Below are 26,438 nucleotides of genomic sequence, written 5' to 3'. Positions count from 1 at the left end.
TCCATGCATGAGCTGATAACTGAGTGGGCAGCAATCTATATTTGTACGGCTCTTGTTTTTACAACATGGACGTCATATAAAATGCAGAAATTAACATTAAATGAACATATGTCTGACCAGGACAGAGACAGAGCAGCGTATGTTCGTAACACAATCTTTTCCAAACACTGCTTCCCAGTTATTTTGATTATTCCAACATTGTAATTAGCAAATGAAGAGATAAGAAGGTTTAGATAATAGCTTGTTGGATAGATAGAGTGAGCAACTGCCCTGAGGCCACAGACCTATCAAGGGAAACTTGGGTATCTTAACCCTGCAGCATCTTAAACATGATGCAACAGTGGGAACATAACACACCTAATCAAAGTATGAGATCTTCAGTTTCCTATAGCCCAGAATATATTTCTGATAACTATAAGAGCTTGTCATTTAGTTCTGTGTTGGTGCTAAGTGGCAACCTACGGCAGCAGGAATTGAAGCCAATGCAGAAGTGTTAAAAAATGCAGTCTCTAGAGTGTCCACTAGAGGCTGGCTCCCAGTGTACAGGAAACCACATACACACCAATTCAAAGAAGACAATATTTACAGCAGAAATAAACATGTTTACAGCCTGGTAAAAAAAATAAGTGTAGTCTGGATAGCTCATTCCTCGATTGGCACACACTGTACGGGGGGTGAATTTTTTCATAACACAGAAATAGGAAATAATCTGAAGAAGTACGATAAACATGGCGCAGAAGAACAACTAACAGAGTCCTGAGGTCATGTTTTGTAAAATCTGGGTTTATATAAACAAATCATCCTTTCATAGAGCAAACTATAAAACCAAGTTCAATCAAAAGACGATCAGAAAGCTCAAAGCAACATGCCAACAGTCTGATGAGGTACAACAGGAGGTAACTGCAGTAAGAGTCCACCCTGTTCATCCAAAACAGAAACCAAAAGTATCTGAGAATACGACACAGGAGGATAAAACTTGGAGAGAGATTGTTTCTGAGCTTCAGTCTGACAGCAGGAACAGAAGATGCAGCGTAATATCTCCACATATTGATCTGATATCTGGTAGCCAACCCCGGCCTCTGCAGTCTGCAGGCCGGCCTTTCACTCTCCCCTAGCAACTCGGGGCAGGACAGACCTCTGATGGTTGTCAGCTTGTTGAGGTGGCACATTTTTAAGGGGGGCGGCGGGGGCTGGGAGGAGGAAACGACTCCGTACAACTGCCCTTTTCAGCCCCCTCGCTCGCACCAGCACTGCTCACAGCTGTTGCGTGATTGATGCCCACTCCCTGACTTGTCAGCAGCTCCAGCCTGTGCAGCCTCGCCTCCAGAGAAATGCCTCCCCATCGGCATCCACATGTATCTCATTTTGCTCTCGACTTTGCATATGAATGGACGAACATTCCACAAAGAAAAGCATTTCTTCCGTCCTCTTCCACCCCCTCTCGACATATACGAAGAGGAACAATATATTTAGAGCTATGTGTATTTTTTTTTTGGAAACTTCTCCCCTCATCTTTATTCAACGTGGATTTGGCTTTTTTATGTCCCTACATTACATCTTCATCTCATTTCCCCTCAAATCCTCATAGACACATTCTTAATCTCTGTGTGCCAGAGATCCATCTCACTGTTTTGCTAAGGCCTACGATATGGTAGCTTTACAAACCCCTATTTAAAAAAATCTGTCAATCAAGCTATTTGTTCAGGCAGTGCAAATTCATTTTCAATTACTATTCACTCCTGGTCCGGATAAGGCCTGAAAAAAGGAAATCACAGTGACTATTGGTCACACCGACTTAATCCGGCGATGAATGAGGAAATGCACGCACAGAGCGCCGTGCAGAAATTGTGCTGGGTGAATGAGGAGGAGGGCGAAGCTATTCATACAAGTTAAAAATACATATTTACATATAATGGTATGGGGTCATCAAGTGCAGACCCCGAGTTAATGAAAATGAATAATGGAAAGTGCGCATTAGGCAACTTCAGTAATTACTGTGCGACTTGGCCAAGGTGATTACCCAGAAGAGAACAGCCAGAGGACAAAGAAGTGGGAACTTTCTCCTGCCCTTGATCAGTGCGAGATGTCACAGTGAAGCTTTAACTTCAGATTAGGATGGTTGGAGAAGTGAGTAATGGACCTGTCTGTTAGGACACGATCTGTACAGCTGCCTCTGTGCTGCACGGACAGAGTTTGGTGCTTTGTGGTCATTGGTCAGCCTTACAAATCTGTTTGTGTCACATGGGGATGGGATTGGAGCGAAAGGGGAATGCCTGTAGACTTGAGCTCTATTCTTTAATCTATATGAAGGTTATAAAAAGCTAATAGGAAGGTTGATGGTTGCTCCAGTAGAGTTTAAAAAGGCAGCTAAGAAATAATCTTTGAAATCAAACGTGCCGAATCAGAGCATGTGTTCAAAGAGTTCTTGTAGACACACTCTGCCTAAGCTTGTGCAAATTAGCTAAAAAGACATTGTCTAATTCGCAAACACGCAAAGGGTTGAATGCACCACAGACTGCGCTGCAGATTTAGTAGCGCCACTGTGCGCTCGTGCAGTTTGCATATATTTAAATTAAGCATTATGCATCGAATTGAGGCCTCCTTGTATGCAAATGAGCCGCACTGCAAAAAATAACACCTGATTTACAAACACAGGCGCTAACAGCCACGCATAGTTAGAGTGAAATATTCACTGTCTGCTGAGAGCTGGTGGTTATACTGTGCCGCAATATTTATAATGAATGTCACGCTCAAACTTTCAGGTGATCATGACAACAATGACCTCTGTGTGACCTACATATTATACATCTTCACACAAGGTCTGTTAGGATTACTTTGACTTAAAGCTTGATCCGAAAAAGTTTTTACCAGACGGTTAGCTTACCCCCTTACTGTACTGTAACTATAATAATCAAGAGTGAAATCATTTCGGGACTGTTTAATTTTAACCCTGACCCATAGAAGCACAATTTTCCACATGTGTGGAGACGATCTAGAGCCACGCATTGTGTCACTTTTCATCTGTATGTTAACAGATATGAGCTCCATTAGGATGAGAGCATACAGCACGGCTCCATGCAGCAGCAAGCAGTGATGCTGACAGCTCGTCTCCATAATCAGACACAAAACAAGAGCAAACTGCAAAAAGCTGCAGAACTGAATGGGCGTGTTTGGGCTTGAATATCACTAAGGCAGTCTGCTTTGTGAACTGGACCTCCAGATGGAGCAGTTAGTGAGGGAAAATGATGGCTGTTCCATCCATTCTGAGTGAATTCCCCCTCTGGACATGTAAATCCAGGATGTGTTGGAAATCAAAGGGGATTCTGCTCTTGAGAGAAGAAACCCACTGTGAGAACAAGTCATCCCGGGGTCAAAACAACACAGTTTACTCTTCAGTCAGAATCTAACTAACTAATCCAAGTCATATTTAACAGCAAGCTAAACTACAAACAGAAGGCTGATATTTAAGGACGGGTAATACTTGTGGGAAATCACAGCTCATTAATATTGAGTGGAATAACTTTCCTCTACAAGTTTAATGTTTCTGCAACCCTCTATCTTCCTGTTTTAATTAAAAATGTTGCGTGATTATATATTTTGTCTTATATAAGAGACCCAGAAACAGCAGAGATGTTTCCAGAAAAGTGGAGCTAAAGATTCTTAGATAAGGTGCAAACTTTTGAGGCTTGTGCCAAATAATTTATGACTGATGAACTCACTGCTGGCAACATAAATAAACACATCAGTGTGGGGAACACAGGCTGATAGAAATGAAAAGAGTTAGGGTGCAAGTGGAGACAGAAATGTTGCACAACAAGCTGCTTTAAAAACTCATAAATGACAAGGAATCATTTCTCAGATGATATTTACGACAATATATCCAGACTCCGGTCTATATAATCCTCTCTTTGAAGCTCTGGTTTAATGCAAAGACAAGTCAATGCAGCGATATAAGATTAGACTTTCAGCTTGATATCTCACCAGCAGTCTCTCTCTTCTCTCACACACACATAAATATACACTTTACAGATTCTGACTTGGCCTACTTTGGGTATTTAGGGAGAAAGCACAGGATGGGGAGCAGACATGCTGAATTTGGAGTGTATGCATGCCTGTGTTGTTTGTGATCAGCAGAAAGTGCCACAAAATAAATCTGAGATGTCGATTCATCTACTCTCTTTTAAGATAGAGAAAAAGAAGGAGTGTTAGAGGTCTTTAGCCTGCAGACAGAGTAAGAGAAGCAGACTAACAAGGCTGGGCAGCCATGAACCAGCCACACCCGTCAGGTTGAAATGTCTGCTTCTCTCGCTGGTGTCTGGTGGCTTTGAAGGGAACAAAGTAACCGCTGTTCATGGTACACAGCAGGGATGAGCACACCCAGTCGACTGAATGATTACACGTCTTCACAGTCGCTAGTTGGCACCAGCATTAGTAGTCTGTTTAACTTAGTAATAATATTTCTATAAATATGGGTCTGAGATGCTGGTCAAATTTTGAATATTAGCTGTAGTGCAGCCAACCTCCACGTCTACCACCATGATGCTATAAAGCTCTACTACCTGGATTTAAACAAGCACAGGTAATAGATGTCATCTCGTAGCATGGCGTGGTTCGTCAGTGTGTTGATCTTGTAAATTGAGATAAAGTTGTATGTAGGCTGTGTCTGATTAAACTGATATATAACCACTCCACCAGAGCAACAAGGAACCAGCACAGGCATATGGACGTTAACCTTTAAGGAGGACTGAAGGCTGGTGGAGCTACCTTTGCTAGTGGTAACAACTCTCTGCAAACCAATTTCACATTGTTAACCTGCAGACTCTGTGATCGTGTTGGTAAAGCGTGCTAATTTTGACTGTTTTCTGAGGGTTTCCTTGTCTTTAGACTAGTAAGCTAGGCAGAGGGTCTTGTCTAGATGCAAACGACCTCATTAAAACAGAAAAGTCTTTCCTCCACATGCACACAAGTTCACAAAAACAACCAAGAAATGCTGTAGTATGCATGCCAGGCCAGTAGTTGGTGACATAACTTTGCTTACACCCTTGAAGAACGCCATGCACCTCCGTCAAGAGTTTTTAACTGCAAATATGTGATGTCAACGTTTCCACAGGATCCTTGTATTGGCAGTTTACACAGCGACAGAGGGGGGGTGGTTTTCTGAAGATTTATCTATACATTTTAGAGTGTTTGGTTTTCAAAAGAGACTAAATGTACTTTGACAATCTTAAATTTATGCTTATTAACTGTAAGTACTGGTAATAAAGTTAAGTTTTTAACAGAAATTGGGGACAAGGAGACCCAGAGATGCTTTCCCAGCCCAGTGCCTTCATGTTGGTTCATTTTGCCCTCAACACAAAACAGAAACCATGGCGACATTCTTACAATAAATCTGAGCTAACAAAGCTGAGTAGTTTCAGTTTTAGACGGGTTGTACATGTCAACAGTTCAGTCTGGTTATCTAAAACAAAACAAATGAATGCTTCTGAAGATTGGTCACAGGTTCGTAGCTCACAGAAAGCTGCCAGAGGGTCCGTCCAGGAGTCTTGTGATGCATTATCAGTAGAATTAAGGCGTACAGATAAAGGTGCAAAGATTACGATAGGGGGAGCTGTTTGCCTCAAAGCTAACTCTGCACCACTAGGGTGAAACTCCCCCCGTGCACAGTAGCTGCAGGTAAAAGATCCAGCAGCACCTTGACATAAACATGTTTGAAAAGGGATTTGGAAGCAAATGAGCCCCACCCTTCAGTCTGAATCCCCTGCTCTGTGTAAATAAGCCCTCAGTGGCTGTCACATAACTGTTTCACTGGTCAGGACAAATGAAGACGCAGAGTGCTGCCTGGCCTGCCACCGCCGCTGCTGACTGTAATTGCAATCTTTCAGACGGGAAATGGCAAATTGGTCCTCTCATCATTAGCTACCAGCTAAGACAGAAAACAGACATGCAAGCCTGCAAACATAATTATAATGACATACTGGGGAGCAGCTATGGGAACACATCTGGGGCTTTCCTGAGACCACTGCAGACTGGTTGAACAGGTCACAAGTGTGTTTTTTCCCCCTGGCATGTGTGGCTGTTTAAATTCAGATCCTGGAAAGTGATCTGCTCTGTGTTTACGTAGCAACGGCAGGGCACACTTACTTGTGCAGGCCACAGACGGAGGGTCAGAGAGTGCTCGGTAATAGCCGTCCTCGCAGTCGCAGCGCCACGAGCCCTCGCGATCATTGAAGCTGTGTGCGGGACAGCGGGAGCACTGAAGGTCCTGGGAGGAAGACTTGTAGAAACCACGACCACACGCTGCAGAGGGAGGGAAAAAAAGAACAATGTCATGCGAGAAATGAAGACAAAGAACAACCTACTTGCTGGACTAGTTCTTTAAATAACTGTTAGAGGCTTAATTATACAACATTTACCAAAAAGAGCAAAGTTTTAGGAACAAACCAGCCAACTATCATAACTGCTTCAGCAGATCTTTGCTCTTTCTTGTGGCATACAACCCCATGATGTAAAAGGCACAAGCAGAATCTCTTTTGCAAAAAGACTGAAGGCTTCTCATTATGATGATTTTATTCTGCAAATATTCAAACATGAACTGGTACATTATCATTCCCTGCAGCTACACTATGGGGTTAGATTTCTTAGGGTTTAGAGGAAGATTGGGAGGGCAGAAACAGGACTCAGAGTCAAATGGTAACCAGTTTAAAGATTGAAATGTGTTTGTGGTGTTGCTAACTTTGTTATAAAAAGTCCAGGAAGCACTGCTCATTTGGACTGTGGCCATGCTGGCATCCCAAAAATTCAAATGATACCCACCCTTAACCAGAAAGTCAACACATGGCTTAAACTCTCGCAGCAGCTTTTATTTAGTAAACTCGGATAAGCCAGGTTCACACAGGCAGGCAGACATCCAGTGATGATCTCAGCCATCATTACAAATCACTGACTGTCTCCAGGTGATATTAGTCCTGTGCAAACACATTCTGAAAGAGTCTTCACTTCACACCTGAATTCCCATCATGAGGAGGGCATGACAGAACAAACCATTGTGTTCACTTATTAAAGCAGCTAGTATTTGAATGAACCTGCCCCTCAGGCTTCGTCACGCACGCCGAGCCAGGAAACTGTATCGCACACCTCATGTTGAAACATCAGCCCAGGGATAAACTTCAACATCTCGCTTTGAAAGGAAAATAACCATTTTTATGTGGATGGATCCTCGGGTCAGAAAAGAGGTCCGGCTTGTTTATAAAGGGTCCTATCTCTGAGAGGAAACATTCTTCAGTCGAGCAGGGAGATAAGAGAGCGGATCATTTCAACATTGTACCTTTGACCAAGACAGTAAACAAACCTCAGACTGATATGTGTAATCAGGGCAGACTCAGCACTGCCTGTGCTGAGAAAGTCATTAAAGAATTACACACTTAAAGCCAAATCTCTCTCACACAAAGGTCCCGAAGGATTCCCAGGTCTCAAAGAGCCATGAGCAAATAGTGACAAAGTGAGTGGAAAACAAAATATGGTGACTCATGGGCAATTTTACTGAAAAATTATACGTGTTTATCCTCTGAGGGGAATTTAGCCCTTTTCAAACCTGAGCCCTGAAGTGACACATGTTGGTGTCTGAATGACTGAACGCCACCTCAGCCTGCAGCCATGTGACCGGCTATCAAGGCTGCAAACTAATCTTTCAAAAGTTATTATCCTGTTGTGTTAAATACTTGAATCTGATTGGTCAAAACCACCAAAACATCTGGGATTCATTCTCAACAGCAAAAGCATTCCTTTTATTGTCTTAAGCTGTATAAATAAATCATTTTCAAATCAATGTTTTGTGTCAACTTGTTTATGCATTAAGTTAGTAGCCAGATAATTACGGGAATAGAAGTCGTGGTTGTGCAAATAAGAATCCCTCCCCTCTCTCCTGACATCATCCCTTACTTTAAGTTCCTTTGTTTGTCAATGACCAGCTCAAAGTTTGACATTACATAAATAATTCACTGCAAAGTCAGACTTTTGTTGAAGAGTAGGATGCTTTAAAGGAAACCAGAACCAGCCGTTATACTAAAAGCCACTAGAGTCCATTGTCAAAACCAGCAATTTTAGTATGCAGCTTGTCAAGACTGCCTCGATTTGAACAATTTTTTTATGTCAATGTGTCTTGGACAAACTTTTTGTTGCATCAAAATAACCATTCATATCACTAAAATCATAAAACAGCACCAAACCTATCAGTTAAAGACACAGGAAAGCTACAAACTCTCATGTTGTGCAAGGTTAAATTGCTAGTTTTGTCAACGGCGCCTTAAAGAGAGACAAGCTTGGGCGGTTTATGAGAAAAAAAAAGCATCTTACTCTTTGATAAAAGGTCTGTCTTTAGATGGATTCTTTCTGTAATGTTGTCAAACACTTGGAATAACAATACGAGCCTCTCAGTGGAAAGCATGTGTACTGTTAGGGGACGCACTTTGATCAAATGTCTGAACACAGCCAGTCTCATGGCTGGGAGCTTAATGCAGCAATATCTAAACTCTTTGGTCATTTTGAGACCAAAATATGTTTTGAAAAAATTGGGCTCAGGCCAAAAAAAATTCCCTGTTTAATGTTTAATTAACAGTAAGAAGTAAAACTTCTGTCTCTGTCTGTTTTAGCCTCAAAGACAGCTAATCCTCAGTGACCGGATCTGCACATAAAACAGGACTAAGCCTACAATCTAGGACACATGACTTCTTGCACAATCTGAAATCAAATCTACACCTCTGTGAATATCTCTGCATACACACGATGAAATTACACCCGAATGCATTTTTCATGAGCCACTGGTGGGAAATGAGCACTGATCCTTGTACTGGGTACCTGCCATTTCAGATCTGGGTTCTGCTCCTTCTTTATTTCCGTTTTGAGGGGGAATATATTGGCCACCACCTCCTGTGGCAGGTCTGGGATAAAAAGGATAGAGGCATCTGAGTTTCCTGGTTTTAACACTTCCAGAGCGGCCTGAAGAGAAGGCAGGGGCTCGGGGTATCCCCATTTCAGCTACATGAAAGCCCTGTCAGTCTCCATTTATCGCTCTGCCACAGCCCGCTGAAACAAGACCTTTTTCACCAAGAGGAAAAAAGACATGATTTTATCTCTAATCTTTCTTTACCTTTTTAAAGCAGTAATTGAAAACAGAGCCAGGAGGAGGCTGCGAGCGGTGGGTCTTGACTGCTGACCAGGCGAAACACGTACAGCGTATATAAGTGCTTACTCATCATATTCAGCTGCTTCTTTACAGAATGTAGAGCTCTGATGAGAGATAACGCTCGAGCAGCAGCAAAAGAAGCCATCTCTAGTTGCAGTATCTGATACTAAGAGTAAACACTCCCCTGTGGATGTTGATAATGACACTGAAGGGCTTTCTCCAGCAGGTTAAAGATTGTCTAGATCCCGACTAAGACTGCGCTTTCTCCCACCACGCCGCGCTGTTTAAACACTCTGATAAGCCAGCGTCTGTTTGCCTTTGGGTTTCTGAGAGTTCGTCTGCTGGGTGGCCGAGGAGAGCCCGGCAGGGACCGAGGCTATCTCCCATGGAGACCACCTCTCTAGCAGACGAGAGGATCCACAGCCTCGATTAGGACGAGAGCAAGAGCCTCCAGGCGAAAACAAACACGACTCTACTGGAAAACTCCAATTCAGCACAGTTTGACTCTTATTTTCAAAGCTGTCTCTGTGTATCTGTTGGTGAGGGTAGTGCTTTTTCTGCACTCTTTCATGAGCACTCTTTCACAAATCATAAATCTGTAAACCTTTCTGTGTAAAACTGATCAGGGTAATTCATGGAGGTTTTTTAGTAAACTTTTGATCCCACAGATAGCAATCTCAGAACACATCGGAGATCAATGTCTGAAGATGAAAGTCGATATGTCCGTCTGGGAAAGGATGCCAGCTTTTCAGTAATTCCATTGTAGCCTTCCCTTTTCTAAATGGCACTTATGGTTCTTACCTAAAAACTCTAATTTATTGGTCCACTACATCCCCCAGAGGAGCGCCCTTTCATCTGTTTGTGGTGAGTCTCAGTTTAACTGTAAACACTAAGCCCAATTAAAAAAAAGTTCAGTCTCTTTGCTTCTTGACCCATGCAAAATAATTTCTGCTTTGCCTTTGCGTTGTTGTTCACCAGCAGGTCCCTTTGTGTGTTTTATCTCGAACTTTTGATATTTAAAGACATATTATCATAGTATTTTCTCTTAAACATATCAGAGAGTTTGCAATGTACAAATCTTGAGTGTATTAATAACACAAGTAATGCTATTGAATTATAGAACTGAATTATTTTCTGTACTTTACTGGTAAAGAGGTTTTTATCCATCTGTTACTTATACTTTAACTCCACTACATCTTCAAATGAAAGACGTACTTTCACTTTGATATATTTCCCCCCAAAACATTCATTTATCATAATTAGATCAGGGGAAATATAGATTGAATTTTTACTTATAATGCAGCTTTGAGTAAATTGAAACTGATGCAGGCAGCAATACAAAAATGTGGATGCCAACCGGCGTAAAAAATGTAGAAGAAGTAGAAGAAAGTAGATTTGTACTCAACACATATTAGAGTATCTGACCTTCTTTTTCAATTCCTGGTATGATATTAGTCCTTTAACCAAGTATGGATTGCAGGCACTTCATCTATACTGAGAGATGGTAACAATAGCTTTAAGAGCAGGATAAGATCAACTTCCTGAACCACAAACGATACATACTGTATGTATATTCAGATAATAAAATGCACATGGCAAACATGCAATGACTGGTTGAGGAGAAGCATCTCTAGTCCATGAAGTAAATATGATTCAGTGTTATTCAATGATACCTGAAACTAGAAGAGTTAATAACAGTAGTTGTCCTTTGACTGCCGCTCACGTTCTTCGTTGTATTTCTTTGTTGTTCAGAAACAGCCCTCGTGTTTATCGGTGCGTCTGCTGGGTTTGGCACCCGGAAATGTTTACAGAAGCAACAAGGCGGCAAATGAGGCCTCAAAAATCGAATGCCTGCATGACACAGGCAACTAAGTGTTTCTGCAGCTCTCCCCCACCACTGGCAGCTCATTGAGTGACAAGTACAAACACAGGCGTCCCAGCCCAGCATTCCTGTCCCAGCAGCAGCAGCAGCAGCAGCAGCAGCAGAAGCAGCGGCGGCACACACTGACTCGACGCTGGCGAGTTTCCGTTCCTGGCACCAGCTGCTGGAGAGACACCCTCTTAGTGGCAGACACCAAGACGGGATGATAGTGAGTGAGAGGTTCTTAGTCAAGTGTCCCTGCAGCAACACTTTCTCTCTGAGTGGAAATAACTACAGAGCTTTGATAGCTAGTCTGTTCACCAAGTTTCTCTCTTAATGACTGACATCTCACCGGGAAACATGAACACAGACACATGTTGAACTTCCTGTTTTAGCTACTTATGAAACATACTGAAATGTACAGTGATGCCTTTTTATAACCTTCAAAACCAAACCAGACCATCAGCAACAAAACTGACAGTTTCTATTTTAAAGTTTTAATTTCTGTAACGACAGCGAGGGAGAAGGTGTCGGACCAGACGGCTGACAGCGAGCTAAAGAAACAGCTAAGTCTTCACAGCAAATATTCACAGGGAGCAACACGTCTGACTGTTAAAAGGAAGCAGGAATTTTTTTTTTCTAGTCAGAACACGACTGACACAAACATGACAAAAGCAGCATAGAAAAAAGAGGTATCACTTTGTCCACAGGGGGCGCCAAAGTCTACACAAATAGGATGTTCCTCAGAAATGACTCCACTGTTTCTTAGACTGTCTTCGAATTCTTTATACGCCTAAATTTGTTCAACCTCAACACCAAGGTTATGAAGGTCAATAAATAACACTAGTTCATTTGAGTGTAAATCCGCAGTTTCATTGTTACGATTAGTTTCAAAACAGTGTTATGTACTAATTTTACACAATCAAGTTACATTTCACCTAAAGAAAAAAACTAATATGAGTTCTGTTTTTATTGCTGAAAATGTTCCCACATTTAAATGAAAAACATCTTTTTAACAAACAAATCAAAGACCCGTGTTTTGCTGGTAGTGTCGCATTTTCATGTAAGGTAAAAGTCTGAAGTATGGTCCCAAAAAATTTTGTTTCTTTCACAGCACTGTGAGGCTTTTTGTCTTTGGAGATGAACAATTGAATGTCAGATGTTTAAGTCGTCGCTCGTTTGGAGTTGTGGTTCAGCTTTTGTGGAGAAAAGTTGGTCACAGGTGTTGAGCAGGCAGTGGCATACAGTAGGGCTAACATTAGCATGGGGATCTTTGCCAGGTGTCTGGTCAGGTTTGTCATGTTTCCTGTGTATTTCATCTCATGATATTGTATTTCTAATATTGCGTGTTTCCTCCATTGGGATGTCTTTTCTCCAAAATCCAAACGAGATCCATGAAGCTTGTTTTATTTACAAACGTGATTGGTGGGAACGTTCACAAACCAGTGAGTGCTATGAATTTCAAAATAAAAGCATCTCTTAAAGATGATGATGTCGTTATTATGTTTAGACTTTCGATTGATTTGATTGGATCATAGTTCAAGCAGTACTCCAATTGATCTATAGTGATTGATTGTTACATCCCCTAAGTTACTAAAATTATTGAAATAAAGTGTCATAAATATGCAAAAGATTGGCTGTTTTATATCAGATTTTGCTCCAGAAAAATAAATCAATCCACATTAATTCAACATGAAGAAACAGAAAAGTATTTCTTAACTCTTCAGGAGGTATTTCAATTCAGCACACATTGTAGTCGTGGGATTTACTCATTTTAAGCACAAAGCATTAAGGCATTTTGATAGTTTTATCAGTTACAGACATGAAGTATCTGCATTGAGAGTTTTGTGACTATTGTGTCTTGATTTATTGGAATATCCTCAAAATGCTACGTATCCCTTAAATGTATTAAAAGCTAAATCATTAAAGATTTGTCGGTTATGTTCCAGCAGTCATAGTTCTCATCGGATCATGCAAACATTTAACTCCTGCAGCCAGATAGCAACAGCATCCTGCTGGCCATTTTTCATTTAACAAAGCCTGGCTGTAACCTCATGACATCACTTCAAGGATGCTAATGGCAGAAGTTTTTGCACTCCAGCAGCACACGGAATGAAGACTCTAGCTGTTATGGTTTCTGTTTTAGATCCATTGAAACAGAAATATATAAATGTGATTTTCAAAGGGTGTAAACACTGAACCAAACTCCGGACTCCTCACTACCTGCTCCAACAAAAGGGCTAACAGCTCAACATGTAACTACATTTGTAAGGATGAAGAGTGTCCTTGGAAGAAAAAGGCCCTTTTATGTAAGTCTTCTTCTGGCACAGATAAACAGACTAATGGCTCGCACTTGTGGACATGGACCCGTTAAGAAAGCTCTGCGACACACAACAACAGAAGGCTTATTTACAACACTGAGAAATTAGTCGGCCCTCGGAGGAGCGGGTTGAGGTTAAGCAGAAAGAGAGAAGAAAATACAAGTCTTACATTCCAGCCAGCTCCTCGGCAGGCAGGCAAGCAGGCAGGCTACAGAGCCAGCATCTGTAATTTCCCTTCCAGTGGTCAAGCACTTTCATTCAGTGACGTGTGGGGGGGGTGAGCTGCAGTCAGCAGTTTTACAGAGAAAGAGGAAGAGGAGCCTGAGAAAGGAGCCGTCCTCAGAGTGGTGGGATAGAGATAATCAAACTCTCACACTGTCCCACAGAATCAAACAAAGTGTCCTTATCTCACGCAGACACACATATACAAAAAGAAGGAGTGAAACGGATTTCTCTATTTTTCTAAGATCTCCGTTTATTTCTTTTTCCTCCGAGTTGAGCTTCTTAACATTCTTGAATTACATCCAGTTTCTCACACGCTTTGGCAGTGTCATGACACTCGGGGTGAGGAACGGAGAGGGGGGGTGGGAGAGTGACGATGGCTCCGTACGCGACAGCCTGACATATCCCTTCCCGGCCAAAATAGAAAATAATTATTTCCCCTGTCTGGGGTGACGCCGTGGCACTTGATGTGTTTTTTCTCTCAGTTAATCTTGTGCCTTTGCTGACAGATCGGATTCCAAGTTTGCCCTTTAAGTTTTCTGTGTACTTTTCTGGGTCTCTGCGAGTTTACTGGGGCTGCTTGGGAAAGAGCTGAATCTAAAACTGTACCACCCTACAAATCCAAACTGGAGGATTAAAGGGTAAAATGTTCAAAGGGGGGATCCAAGTGTTTGGACTGAGGTGACAAATGTGTCACAGATATAATGTAGTGGTCACCTGCAGATACCAGGATGCCATGGATACGCCGGTAAGCAGAGAGAGGTATTCTGTGGTGTTACATTGTTTTACTCCAGCTTTCAAAGAAGCAAGGGATTGCTTCTTTGAACAATGCAAAGTGGTCTAGTGACACAATTTTTTGATGCTGCTCTTCCTCGTTCAGTCATCATCATGCATTTACAGAACACACCTTTCAGAGTTCTGTTTTGATTGAACAGACTCCTCAAGTGACCAGCCGAGGTGCGTGGTGCCAGTCTCTGTAAATTGGTGGCGGGTCACAACTATCAGCGCTACTGTAAGCTCAGGCTACTGTATGGCTACGCTCACGGGTACAGGTAGCTAGCAGGGTGGTGATAGCAGATGGTGCTAGAAAGAGCTACACATCGGCACAGAAACTGCATATTGCTGAACACAATGGAAGTCTTCTTGCAGGAACAATTTGAAAACCAAGAGACCCAAAAAACTCCCCAGCAGTAGCTCAGTCCATAGAGACTTGGCTTGGGAATCAGAGGGTCACTGGTTCAAGTCCCAGAGTGGACACAGTTTGGCAAGTGGACTGGTGGCTGGTGAGGTGCTGGTCCATCTGCCTGGGCACTGCAGAGCTGCCCTTGAGCAAGGCACCGAACCCCCAACTGCTCGGGTGGCGCTGGTTGATGGCAGCCTCCACACTCTGACATCTCTACTAAGTGCATATCTATAGCTTGTTTGTGCATGACTGCATGTATATCAAACTATGTGTGTATGTAGCATGCTCAAAAAAAAAAAACGAGTGAAAAATTTAATTTCCCCAATGGGGATTAATAAAGTCAATTTACCTAAACCCACAATGCTGCGCAGCAAACAACGCAATGCACAAAAAAAACCCACATACATTTACATTTTCACAACATCGTTTAACAAAGAATCAAATGTGCAAACCAATAACAACCAAAACATCACCACAATTCCCAAACCCAGGGGCATTTTATCAGTCCATGTCAATTTTCGATAGACCGTCTCTGAGATATCCTGTTTGAAGACCCCTGACACACATCATCCGTGCATGTGAGTTCCTGCTGCAGAAGAGTCGCTGCAATCCAGTTTGTGAAAATGACGCACGCAGAGTGCAGTGACGTACTTAAAGGCACTGCACACACATCATCCATGAGTTAAATTTAATTCCCCGGAACCGTGACTGCTTATTCAACCTTTCAAACCCCAAAATTAAAGTAACAACGCTGAACTTTTGCTCTGCCCTAAATGGTTTAAAAAGCAATGTCAGAGCAGAGATTACATTTCGGGGTCGCAGGTCAGATCATCTTGGGAATAAATATAACCTCATGAATAGACGCAGAGCAGAAGAGATCACACACGTTGATCTATTATTTTTGATTTAAGATAACTTGATCCAACTCCAGCTTTTGGATTAATTTTGTCATTCAACAAATCATACATGACACGGCTTTGGCAGTGACACAAAGTTCAAGGAGATAATGAGACAGCCTCTGGGAGCGGGTAAGCTAACGTTAGCCAACAAAGAATCACAGACTGACAGGTAGCGGTTTTCTCAGTGCTTAATGTTGATGTTATTTGTGATGTAGGTTTCTTTTTTCTTTTCAAGTCCGATCCAACCAGCATCTTTACCTTGGATCACTCCATCATGAACTAATTTGTTTGGTTTGTTTGGTAGAGATTGATATCAGATGGTGGGATCATAAAGATGGCTGCAGTGTGTATGCTCACTCCAGTCTGCAGTGATTTGTTTTCTTCTGGTTTTATGGATTTTGTGGTGACTGCAGGTTTTGTTCTCTGAAACATGTCACGAGATGGAACAGGTGAAGAGAAAAGAAAGCCTAAATACTATTGAAAAGTCACTTGTAACTCTTTAATGGTTATTAAAACACCCACTACCCTTGTGCAAACACACAAAGACTAGGGCTATGGCAGGTGATGAGAGCACATTTTGAGCTTCAAGTGTTAAAATAATCTTTGCTTTAGTGTTGGTTTAGAGACTCAGGTTTGGTACCTCTATTGAAAATCTACTAATGATACCCCGTGCAGGAGAAAGTGGAGACCAAGCTCCTTTTCTTGTTTACAAACCACAAATTCAATCAAGGTTACAGTCCTTATTACTACTGAGCAGCGAGGACTGTAGCTGGTCCAGGCAGGGCAGCTGGGATATTGAGTTTCTCCCCATCTGTCTCAATATTGCTGCAGTCGCTGCTCAAAGTGAGCTGCAGTGTGGGAATGTGGGAGATTCCCTGTTTTTCTGCAGACTAGTCGAGGTAGAGTGAGAATGACTGGTGTGGGCTTTCTGTCTCCACGGTCTTCGCATGATGAGTCCTGTCAGGGCCAGGCCTACCCCCCCTCTCCTCCGACTGCCCTCCCGTCCGGCCTGATTATGTGTTAAATCCGCCCGTGTGTCGGGATGGATGTGGAAAGAATGCGTGCTGAGCGGAGCCGAGCGGGGCTGTGGAGACCCGGAGAGAGCAGCCTGGAGATAGCACCCCATTAGAGTGATAAAAGAGGCAGAGGGAGGAGAGCAGCCGACAGGACCAACATGCAGGCCCTGCCGCTGATGAATGCCAGGTGGAATGGGTCAAGCGCGATAAAGGAAACAGTTTATTTTCTTATTTCAAAAAAACACCATTGCTTTCTGTAAAACGCTCGCCATGGTCCGGCCTTTCCGATAGGGAAATGTCTTTATAAATATCAGCTTTAAACACAGGCCTGCTACAATAAGGAGCCTGTCGCCTGTGGTTTAGAAGAGTGTGTTTCCCCCAAGTGTCTCTTCCTGTGTCTGCATGAATCTCAAATCCAGTGTCCAGCTTGTCTACATGCATACCTCTACTCAGGTCTGAGTATCCATAGAAATCATCCTGTATCTACATGTTCTATATTCTGGTGCAGATTACAGAGGGATTACAGCACACCTCACTTTGTTACACAAACATGTTTTTGCACTGAGCAGTCTCAGTTTCCTGAAGAGGCCCACGGCGTGCAGTCAAAAGCTGCTGACAAAAGCAGGCCGGTGAAGCTTGACTCCAGAATATTTTATCTCTGATGTTTTTCTCAAATCTTTTTTTGTCAACAAAAGGAGGCAAACTCCTCGAATGCAACGCTGGATTACCAACCATGCAGAGCAGGGCCCCAGGAACAGGGGCCCCTGGAGCTCTAGCTTTACTGTGTGACAACTAGTGTGGGGATACTCACCATCAAGGTACAACACTTACAGGCTCATAACAGGGTGTTTACGAGGTTCTGTGTGAAAAACAAGCCTCAAGACATTTATTTTATTTAGTGGTGAAGACTCGAAATGATTGATTCTGTTTGGTTGTTTGTGGTTTGGTGTCATCAGGTTTTATCATTCAGAAGTCCTTGAAGTGAATCCACTGATACAGAGTCTGGGGTGGCATTCGACAAACACAATTCTCAGTTAAAGCCCTTATAGATTCCCTGTAATATTTTTGTTACAGATCCACAATATATACTAGACCCACTATACGATTATCAGCCCACTAAAAGGGATATTTTCTTATTTTTCAATGCCCTGATAATACAATTTTATCTGATGAAAACATTGAGTAAAAGTTGCTTTCAGAAGAAGAGCAAGTGAAGCCGCAACAAGCTAACGAGAGAGTAAAAATGGCGTCACCGGTGTGGATGTTTTTCACTGTTTAAGAAGAACACGATTGCAAGTTACAAAAGATGCTGCAAGTATTCAGAGAGGAGGACAAAAGTCCTCAAGTTTAACCTGGCAAAAGTTTAAACCACCCGAAAAGTCATCAATGAAGATACACTGTGGAAATATGAAGTAGCAGTAGCCGCAGTTAGCATTATAGCTCCAATAAAAACACAAATGCTCTAATGTTGATACAACAGACATTTGAGAGCTGCAGAGAGTTTATCACAGACGTAGCACCTTTCTCCAGGTAGCAGACTGAGGATTTCAGCAGCTAATGGGGTATCTGGAACAGAATCCTGAGTCTACTCTGCAGACGTAGCCCTACCTGCCCTGTATGATGTGATTTCTACACACATTCACAGTCTGATCCACAACAACATCAGGGACAGAAGTTTTACCATTGACAGATGGACTTCTGACCTTAGTCCAATGAGGATGCTGAGTTTGACAGCCCAGTGTTTGGATGAAGACTTTAACATGAAGAAGATGTTACTGCAGCACAGGAGAGCTCTGGTTCACTGTAAACTGCCTCCCCAGTTTTCATTACATTGCCAAACATGTAGCTGGGTATAAATTCCAGGACATGAATATCAGACACAATGCCCAGATGAGACAGGGTAAAACAGGCGATGATTGACACCTGGCAGTTCATTTAGTATTTCCTTGGCAAGTTAGTCTGCTCACGCTCAAATGAAAAATGTCTCCAGACTAAAAGCAGAAAAACAGGACGACTGTGGGAGTAAATAGAGTTGACTTTAAATGAGGAAATGCTCATTTAAAGAAAAGTCAAAAAAAAAAAAAAAAAGCTTGAATAATGTCACCAGAAATACAAACAGCAGCTTTTGTTGCTCATCCCTTTTTAGATACCTAGAGCTACGGACACTTATCATGTGAAACCAAATCAGCTCTACGTGTGAAAAACAATATAAATTCCTCCCTCATATTCATGTGATCGCTTCTCTTTCTCTACAATCGTTGTTAATAGTGCCATAAACACTCTCTGTCAGCTGTTTCTGAAATGCCCTGTGTCGAGCTGGATGCTCAGACAACCATGAAATGCTATTTAAAAACCCAACTCCTGCTTTATGTGTTTTGGTTTTACTTTCAGGGCATGCGATTAGGACCATGACCGTGCGTTACGACTGTAGAGAGGGATGTCAATAGCTCACACAGAGCTTATTTCTTATGCATTAATGTAGCCCGGGGCCTCAGTGTGCTGCTCTGATTAGATGTGACTTATGTTCTTTGCCTCAATAAATAGTCAGCCTCAGTGTGGACATTCATCAGGCTCTGTTTACCGGCATTTTATGCATACTGAACTGTGGCTGCATCTCTTTTATGGACTAAAGCCTGTGGTGTTTTCCTCTGCAATATACCAGGCAGTACATCTTCTGAGTTATTTCAGTGCAGCACAGGCTGGGAAAAATCTGAGCTGAGTGCGTTTCTCCTGCTCGAAAAGCCAAAGGACAGCTCAATTGATCTTGCAGGTGATGTGTGGACTTTTATAGCTGCAAAGGTTTTAGAGAAATCAAGTGCACCTTGAAGGGAGACATAACTTATTTATTAAGCTCAGTGCAGTGCTAACATGTGGTTGTTTGTTTTGCAGCATGTATTATGATGTGAAACAAAAAAAAAATCTTCTTGTAGTTTCTATTTTTCTTTGTATTCAAACATGTTTTGTTATCTGATCAGAGCAGCAACAAAGAAAGCAGCAGGTGTTTGTCGATTTCCCCCCTCCTGAGAGTCCGTAGCATCGCTCTGAACCTTTTTTTTTTTCTGTCTTTAAAGAAAGAGATGCTCAGCAGCTGGGTTTTTTGCCTGCAGACATGTTAATCTACCGCGTATGAGAGGCGAGGCGCCAAACCAGCTCGGGGAAACAGTGGCAGATCACACAAAGAAAAGTAAAAGAGCTGCTGAAAATCTCTTTGTGGGCTGGAGATAGAGTTTCAATGTCAAAACCTCTTTCAAACAAGTTCATTTCGAAGGCCCGACGCCTCCCGTGGGCTTTGCAAGACTCGGGGACTGAGGGACATAGCTGCAACAAGGCCAAGAGAGAAGTCAGTTTAAAATAAGCCGCTGATACAGAAGTTTAAAACTGTTAAAGAACCTGAAGTCAAACCGTGGCCGATCCTCCCTTCACCCCACACATACTTGGAATGGCTCTGTCTGGCTGCTGCTGAACTCCACACATGCAGACAACCGAGCCATTCATCCGAGGTACCTGTGCTTAGCGGGAGATAAGTAGCTTTCCACCAGAAACAAAGAGAAGATTAGCATTCCCTTACACTGTGTTGGAGGGCATGCAGCTTTGCCCTCTGAGCAGAGTAAAACCCAAAGGAAGTGCCTGCTCGGTTGTTCGCAGCAAAGATCAAAGCCCGACGCTGATTAAGTTATACTCAAATTTAAGCAAACGCTCCTGCTGCAGAGCTGAACGTACAGCTGCGGCCAGGAAACAAAGTTGAACCTTAAAGTGGGACAGTTTGGAATTAAACAGCAAACTAATGAACACCTGTGAGGCACAAGGTAAAGGTGGGTCCTATTTGATCTTTTTTAAAGGCCTCAATGACTAACCGGTACCAAAGTTTATACATTTAATGGTTCATCCTGCAGCTATGACCATGGCTAAATCTTTATGGCAAATGCAAAGTATTAAAGTACATCCACTAAAAGTTCTTCTTTATGCAACATCTGCCTAAACACAGACAATAGACACGTCAAGGCCTGTAATTGCTCTGTATCAGCTATATTTATGTCACAAGCATGAAAAGTATACCAAAGTAGTGCTTCTGGAAAGATTTTCAAAGTAAAAGCTCAATCTTTGATTTTGAAGTGGTGTCCAGGACAGTTGTTTGGTAGGGATGCAAGGATATATCACAAGATGGTAAAAAAATGGATAGAAATAAGGGTGGATTCAACAACATTTGTATGGCGATAATATTTTTAAACAGTATAAGGCGCTATCTGCATTTCATTCCGCTTGTTCAACATCATGTCTCTTGCACTGCTCTGTCGTCACTCGCTGAGTTGATCATAACAGACATGGCGTCAGCAGGTGAAGACCGAGCCGGTCAGGCTGCGCCTTTGTGATTCAAGTCGGAGGTATGGAAGCATTTTGGCTTTCCCTGATATCCCTGAAGAAAAACATGTCAATTCAAAGCCAGGAGCATAAGCTGCTATTTGTGGTTATTTAAAGAGATTGACCTTATTTGTTTTAATATTTAATATTTTCATTTGGGAATCATTCACTTTCCATTTCTATAATTGTTCTGAAATTTTCCAACAAGGTATTTTTGTACAGTAATTTTTAGTTTGTTTGCAAGGTTCTGAAAAAAAGTTTACAGTGGTTTTATTTGAGTTACAACACACCTTAGAAATGAAAAAGGAAATTTAAGATAATATATATATATATATATATATATATATATATATATATATATATATATATATATATATATATTGCAACTGTCCATATCTGAGAAATGAAATAAAATAATAGTTAATTAACTTTTGAGTTCAATCCAGTTTTTTTTTTTAAATGATAGAGAATCATGAGTGAATCGTATTGTGAACCAAAAATCGAGATTCAAATCGAATCATGGGTTGAGTGTATCCTTACATCCCTATAATTTGGTAAAGAAAGTCACTTGCACAGCTCTTCATTCGAGTATCTGCTAAACTTTCATTGGATAAAAAGTTGTTAAATTACGTTAGCTGCAGGTAAGCTATGCTAGTTATCAAATAATATCAGGTACCTGCTATAAAGATGTCTGCACGTCCGTCTGTTTGTTATAAATGTAAAAACTCTCATCACAGTGAAGGTCTCTGCTGCTTCGTCCTTCATTATGTTGTAAACATTACACTGTAGCTTTCACATCGTGCTTATCTCCCACCCAACACCCTCTTCGTCCATCAGGGTCGACTTTACGCTGTCAGGGACATGTGAATAAGCTGAAAGTCTACAGATATTTTCAGGAGTGCATAATGTGAAAGAGGCTTTAAAAGTAAGATAATCTCTCTGCAGACAGCCTCTTCAGCTTCGTAGATTCACTGCTGACAGAGAAACAATCCAACAAACTTGAACACCTGTTTTCTCTCTCAGCTCTCCTGTTGATTTACTGAGTGGAGTTAGAGGGGTAAAATAAAGCGCTTTTTAAGATTAAACCCATTACATCAGTGAATTTACAGCCTCTGACTCTCCCAGAGCTGGATCTGGAGTCTGCACACAGTCCTCCTAAGAGGTCCCTGCTTCTTTAAGCTATCATGGGGAGTGAGCTTTTTGAAATGGATTCTCAGTGACATGGAAAATGTCCCTACCTAATTGCCTTTTGTTTAGTTCATTTAACTCACATGGAAACAGCAGAGAGGGCCCTGAAGGCCAGCCAGGCGGCCACCTTTAATGGTTGAAGTGGTCAGCTCTAAATGGGAGCCGCTGCTAAAAGACGCCGCAGACGAGGGGAGGACTCTGCATTCTGGGGATGAAAGCACAGGGTCCAAAGGTCTGAGCGACCCAAAGCCCCCTGCAGCCCGAGCAAAATCAGCACTGAAAATGTCCCCAGTCAGCAACAGAGCATTATCTCTGAATTGTGCCAATGCCTGCCAACCCTCCTGACCCGGCCCAACCCCCGCCTGTCCCAGTACAACCCCCGCCAAACAGAGAGGAACGGGACAATGCGGAACCAGCCGCTGACGCACAAAGACACCAGCTTTGCTTCAGATGGCCAAATTTCACATCCACACAGGGCTTTCAGACACAGAGACACAGAACCAGGTATTGTATCACAGTCTGGAAACCTATAATAGACATTATTATTCACTGTTTTCTAACTTTTTAAAGGGAAAATGAAACACAAGTAGTCTAACAAATCACTTTCTAATGATTACATACTTAAATGTACACCACATGAGTCATACAGTTGTTTTTCCTCTTGTTCTAGTTTTACAAAGCTCAACATAATAATCTTGATACTGACTCTTCTTGCATGATTAAAGAGATCTTCATTTACATCACACAGCAGGAAAAAGACGAGGCAACAGCAGGAAGCTTGCCGTCCTTCGATTTCATGTTGAGCAATAAAATATTTGACGAGGGATTTAAGTCACCCATCACATGGAGGCTATGAGGGAACCAAGCTGGGCTCAAGTGCAGCTCAGTTCTCAGCCTCTGAAACCCATCGGAGAAACAGATGTTTACCTGTTCAATCATCAGGTCTGATTAGAGACAGATAATTCAGCCCCTGAAAGCAATCCAAAGAAAAAGAAACGCTGAAGAGCTCAAGGCCTAACGAGTTTGCCAACACTGTAGGCAGCTCAGCTCTCAGCCCCTCCTCAAATAAACAACGCTTTATAACAAGAAGATTTTTTCATTGTTACCAGTTTTATTCCTGTGTACTCAAAGAAAATGAGAGAACAGCAGAAAAAGAATGTGTTAGAAAACTTCAACGCATATAAATAGACTCAACTTTGCTACCCCGATGCTATCCCAGTCCCTCTACCCTCTGTTTTGCAAAGCTGTCTTCATTTCAACATAACCCACTAGAAGAAAAAGCAGACTTCTCTCCTCTAAAACAAACCCGAGTACATTTTGTGTTCTGCTTCCTCTGCTCGGGTGGAAAAGAAAGTGTGAAGTTATGTAATAAGTTATCGATTCTCCTCTTAGAGAAAGATTGAGGCGCAGAGTCAGTGGTCTGAAGCCTCCCAGAGGAGCAGCTGCACTGACAACGCGGCCCAAGACCCCGGGCTCGGTCACATATCACTTTCACCCTCCTGCCACAGGGACACAGCACAGAACACCAAAGACGTTGTCTTCTGACATGGAGTTCGCCTGTCTGATCACATCCCTCTCACGCAGTCAGCAGGCAAGCAATTACAAAAAAGACATCTGTGCCACAGTTTGGATAGCTAAAAAGGGCAAAAGCTTGGAGCTGCAAACGGTATGGAAGTGGGGGATCGATGGAGATGTCTGAACCTGTTAGTGCAAGTGGAGATGAGGGCCGCTGCACCACAGGGAGGGCTCTTTTGTCATGCAGTGAGAGGGGGCCGGAGAGGTGACTCTGCTGGCGATCAGGGGTCAACTGCTGCGATCATCCATCTTCTGTCTTGACAGTGTCCTGTCAGCCGGGTCGCTCATGTTACTAAACACAACAGGCAGGCCTCCATTGAGGAGCAGCGCGTCTCTGCAGCCATGTGTAAATGAAGTTAATATTCACTGACCTCGTGCACGGCGGAAAGCGGACCCCGGTATCACCTTGGAAATAACGCTATCTGACGCAGAGTCGTGGAGGTCTGGCTTTTTGGGCTTTGACAGTCTGTCCTCAGTATGTGGGATCATGAGTTTTTGTTTGTGTGAGAATGAAACTGTTTACTCCAACTCTGTCTATTCATGTGATGCAACGTAGGGTCTCAAATTTGGACTGGCAGGTCACATTCCAAGACCTGGATCCTGATAGCCATCACTCCTCATGCTTTATCTTGCTGACCTGCAATAGTGGTTCATCTAATCTGCATCAAAGGATCAGACCTTTCTGCTCAGAGTCACATCGTATGCAAAACGCACACCAAGTAACTACGGAATAAGAGAAAAGTAATTGATCTGCATAAACGTCTCACGAAACATGACAGAAACTCTATGATAGACAAACGATGAGCAATAATAGTTTCATAAAAGTCTTTGAAATAGTCTGTAATCATGCATGAGAACTTATTTTATGTTTAATAAAGCTGTAATGGTGTTGGACATGTATCATAAGTTTTATAGCTCTGTGCTTTAGTGTTAAAGAAGAGTCTGACTGAAAGTTATGACTTCCACGAGTCTACTCGGTGATAGAAGCATACTTTTTTTTAACATTTATCAGAAAGTTTTACAAATCCAAACTAGGTTATGTGAAATAATCTTCACCTGCACATGACTTCATGAGCTTTAAGTTAGGTAACCAGCACAGTTTGAGATGTTAAACCCTTTTTCTAAACCAATTAAAAATGAGTAGATTCAGTCGGTTAATGCCGAGGTCAGACTACAAGTCACAAACATGATTATAGCTCAATCTGGAGTAGAGTAGAGATTCAGGAACACCATCATAGATTGTCAAAGAGAATGCCAATAAAAGCCTCATCTGGGGCGCCAGACACAACTTCCTGACAGGAAATTCAACATGTTTGATTTGTCTCTCTGCCTCTTCTACGATGTGTTCTTTCAATTTAGTGACATCGACCATGCACGGAGCGATCTGCACTAGGGATGGGCATCTCAAGCCAAAATACTATTCGGTAATCATTTGCATCTATACGACAATTATTCGAATAATCACACACACACACCTGTCCCATTAACGGCCCCTTTGTGTGGCAGTCACTTTAACCAGCAGCAGGGCTAGGTGCTGCTAGTAGGTCTGTCTCGATCTTATTGTCAGTGTTTCTGTGACGCGGCGTGGTGTGTGTGTTTACATTTTACAGCCATGCTCAGTCTCTGGAAATACGTGTGTAGCGTGAGATTCAGAAACAGAGAAAGTTGCCGCAAATGTCGCTAATGTGTTCTTCTTTTTTGGCTATTTAATGCAGTTAGCATTCTTCTTCTTCTGTTACCTAATGCGGTTAGCAAACAGCTTTAAGACGCTCTATCGCCAGCGTCTGGTGGGAATACCACATTACAACCAGGCACCGGTAAAAATGCTGAGAATGTGTACTTTTAAAGCGAGAAAATATTTGAAGTATCTCTTTGTTTTTGTCAAAGTGAACGAATATTCAAATATTCGAAAATCATTGCCCATCCCTTATCTGCACACACAACAGTGTGAACAAACAAAATGATGAAGTGAAAGAAGGATTGATAGTTCATACTCTCCTCTTCTTGCAGTTGTAGTCTGTCATTTCTGTCGGTAGTTAACATAACCAGCAAAAAGATTGCGTTTTCTGATTTCGGTGTGTCTGGAATCAAAAAATGTAAGCATACCTCAGGACATGGTGATGATGCTGTTGGGATGTAACGAATTCAAGAGTTGAAATATTAAAAAATCTACGGTGGCTCGTACTTTTAAAAACTCCCTGATGATGTAAGTGTTTGATGCTTTAAGTTGTGTTCTTGTGCCGACTCCAGTGAAGTGGACTAAGTCTTCCCATCAGCTGCTTGATATTCATGTATGCATGAAGCTTATCAGCAGAGGTGAGAGACAAACCCATTACCACGACCAGACGCACACACCTTCTTTAAGCTCACGGAGCTGAGATGGTGTTTTACAGCCATCTTTACCTCGCTGCGTTATCTCTAAATCTGGAGCAGAATTAAGTCACAACAGAGCCTTTGTGTAGCTCTCCTTTGTTTCAGCGCGGGAGCTGCTGCAGCCTATATGAATGTAACTTTGAGACAAATATTTACCCTTGTGAATGAGACCCCTGGTGACGTTTTTTTTGTCTGTAAAAAGAGGCATTTGTATTTAATTTGACGTGTTGACAGGGCAGCACAGAGAGAGCTGCTGCTGC

The 26,438-nt window shown here is 42.2% G+C and overlaps 1 protein-coding gene across 3 annotated transcripts in view; it reads right to left on the bottom strand.

Moving 5' to 3' along the window:
- The window catches only part of epha7 (eph receptor A7), a 118,162-nt gene that overhangs the window by 81,931 nt on the left and 9,793 nt on the right, over positions 1 to 26,438 (bottom strand). For all 3 annotated transcript variants that reach the window (XM_034699880.1, XM_034699881.1, XM_034699882.1), the window contains exon 4: positions 6,142 to 6,297. In XM_034699880.1, the coding sequence (XP_034555771.1) occupies positions 6,142 to 6,297 (156 nt within the window). The remainder of the gene's footprint in view (positions 1 to 6,141; positions 6,298 to 26,438) is intronic.

This window comes from Notolabrus celidotus, chromosome 13, assembly GCF_009762535.1.
Source record: "Notolabrus celidotus isolate fNotCel1 chromosome 13, fNotCel1.pri, whole genome shotgun sequence".
Lineage (NCBI taxonomy): Eukaryota > Metazoa > Chordata > Actinopteri > Labriformes > Labridae > Notolabrus > Notolabrus celidotus.
This window is presented reverse-complemented; position numbering and strand designations above follow the sequence as displayed.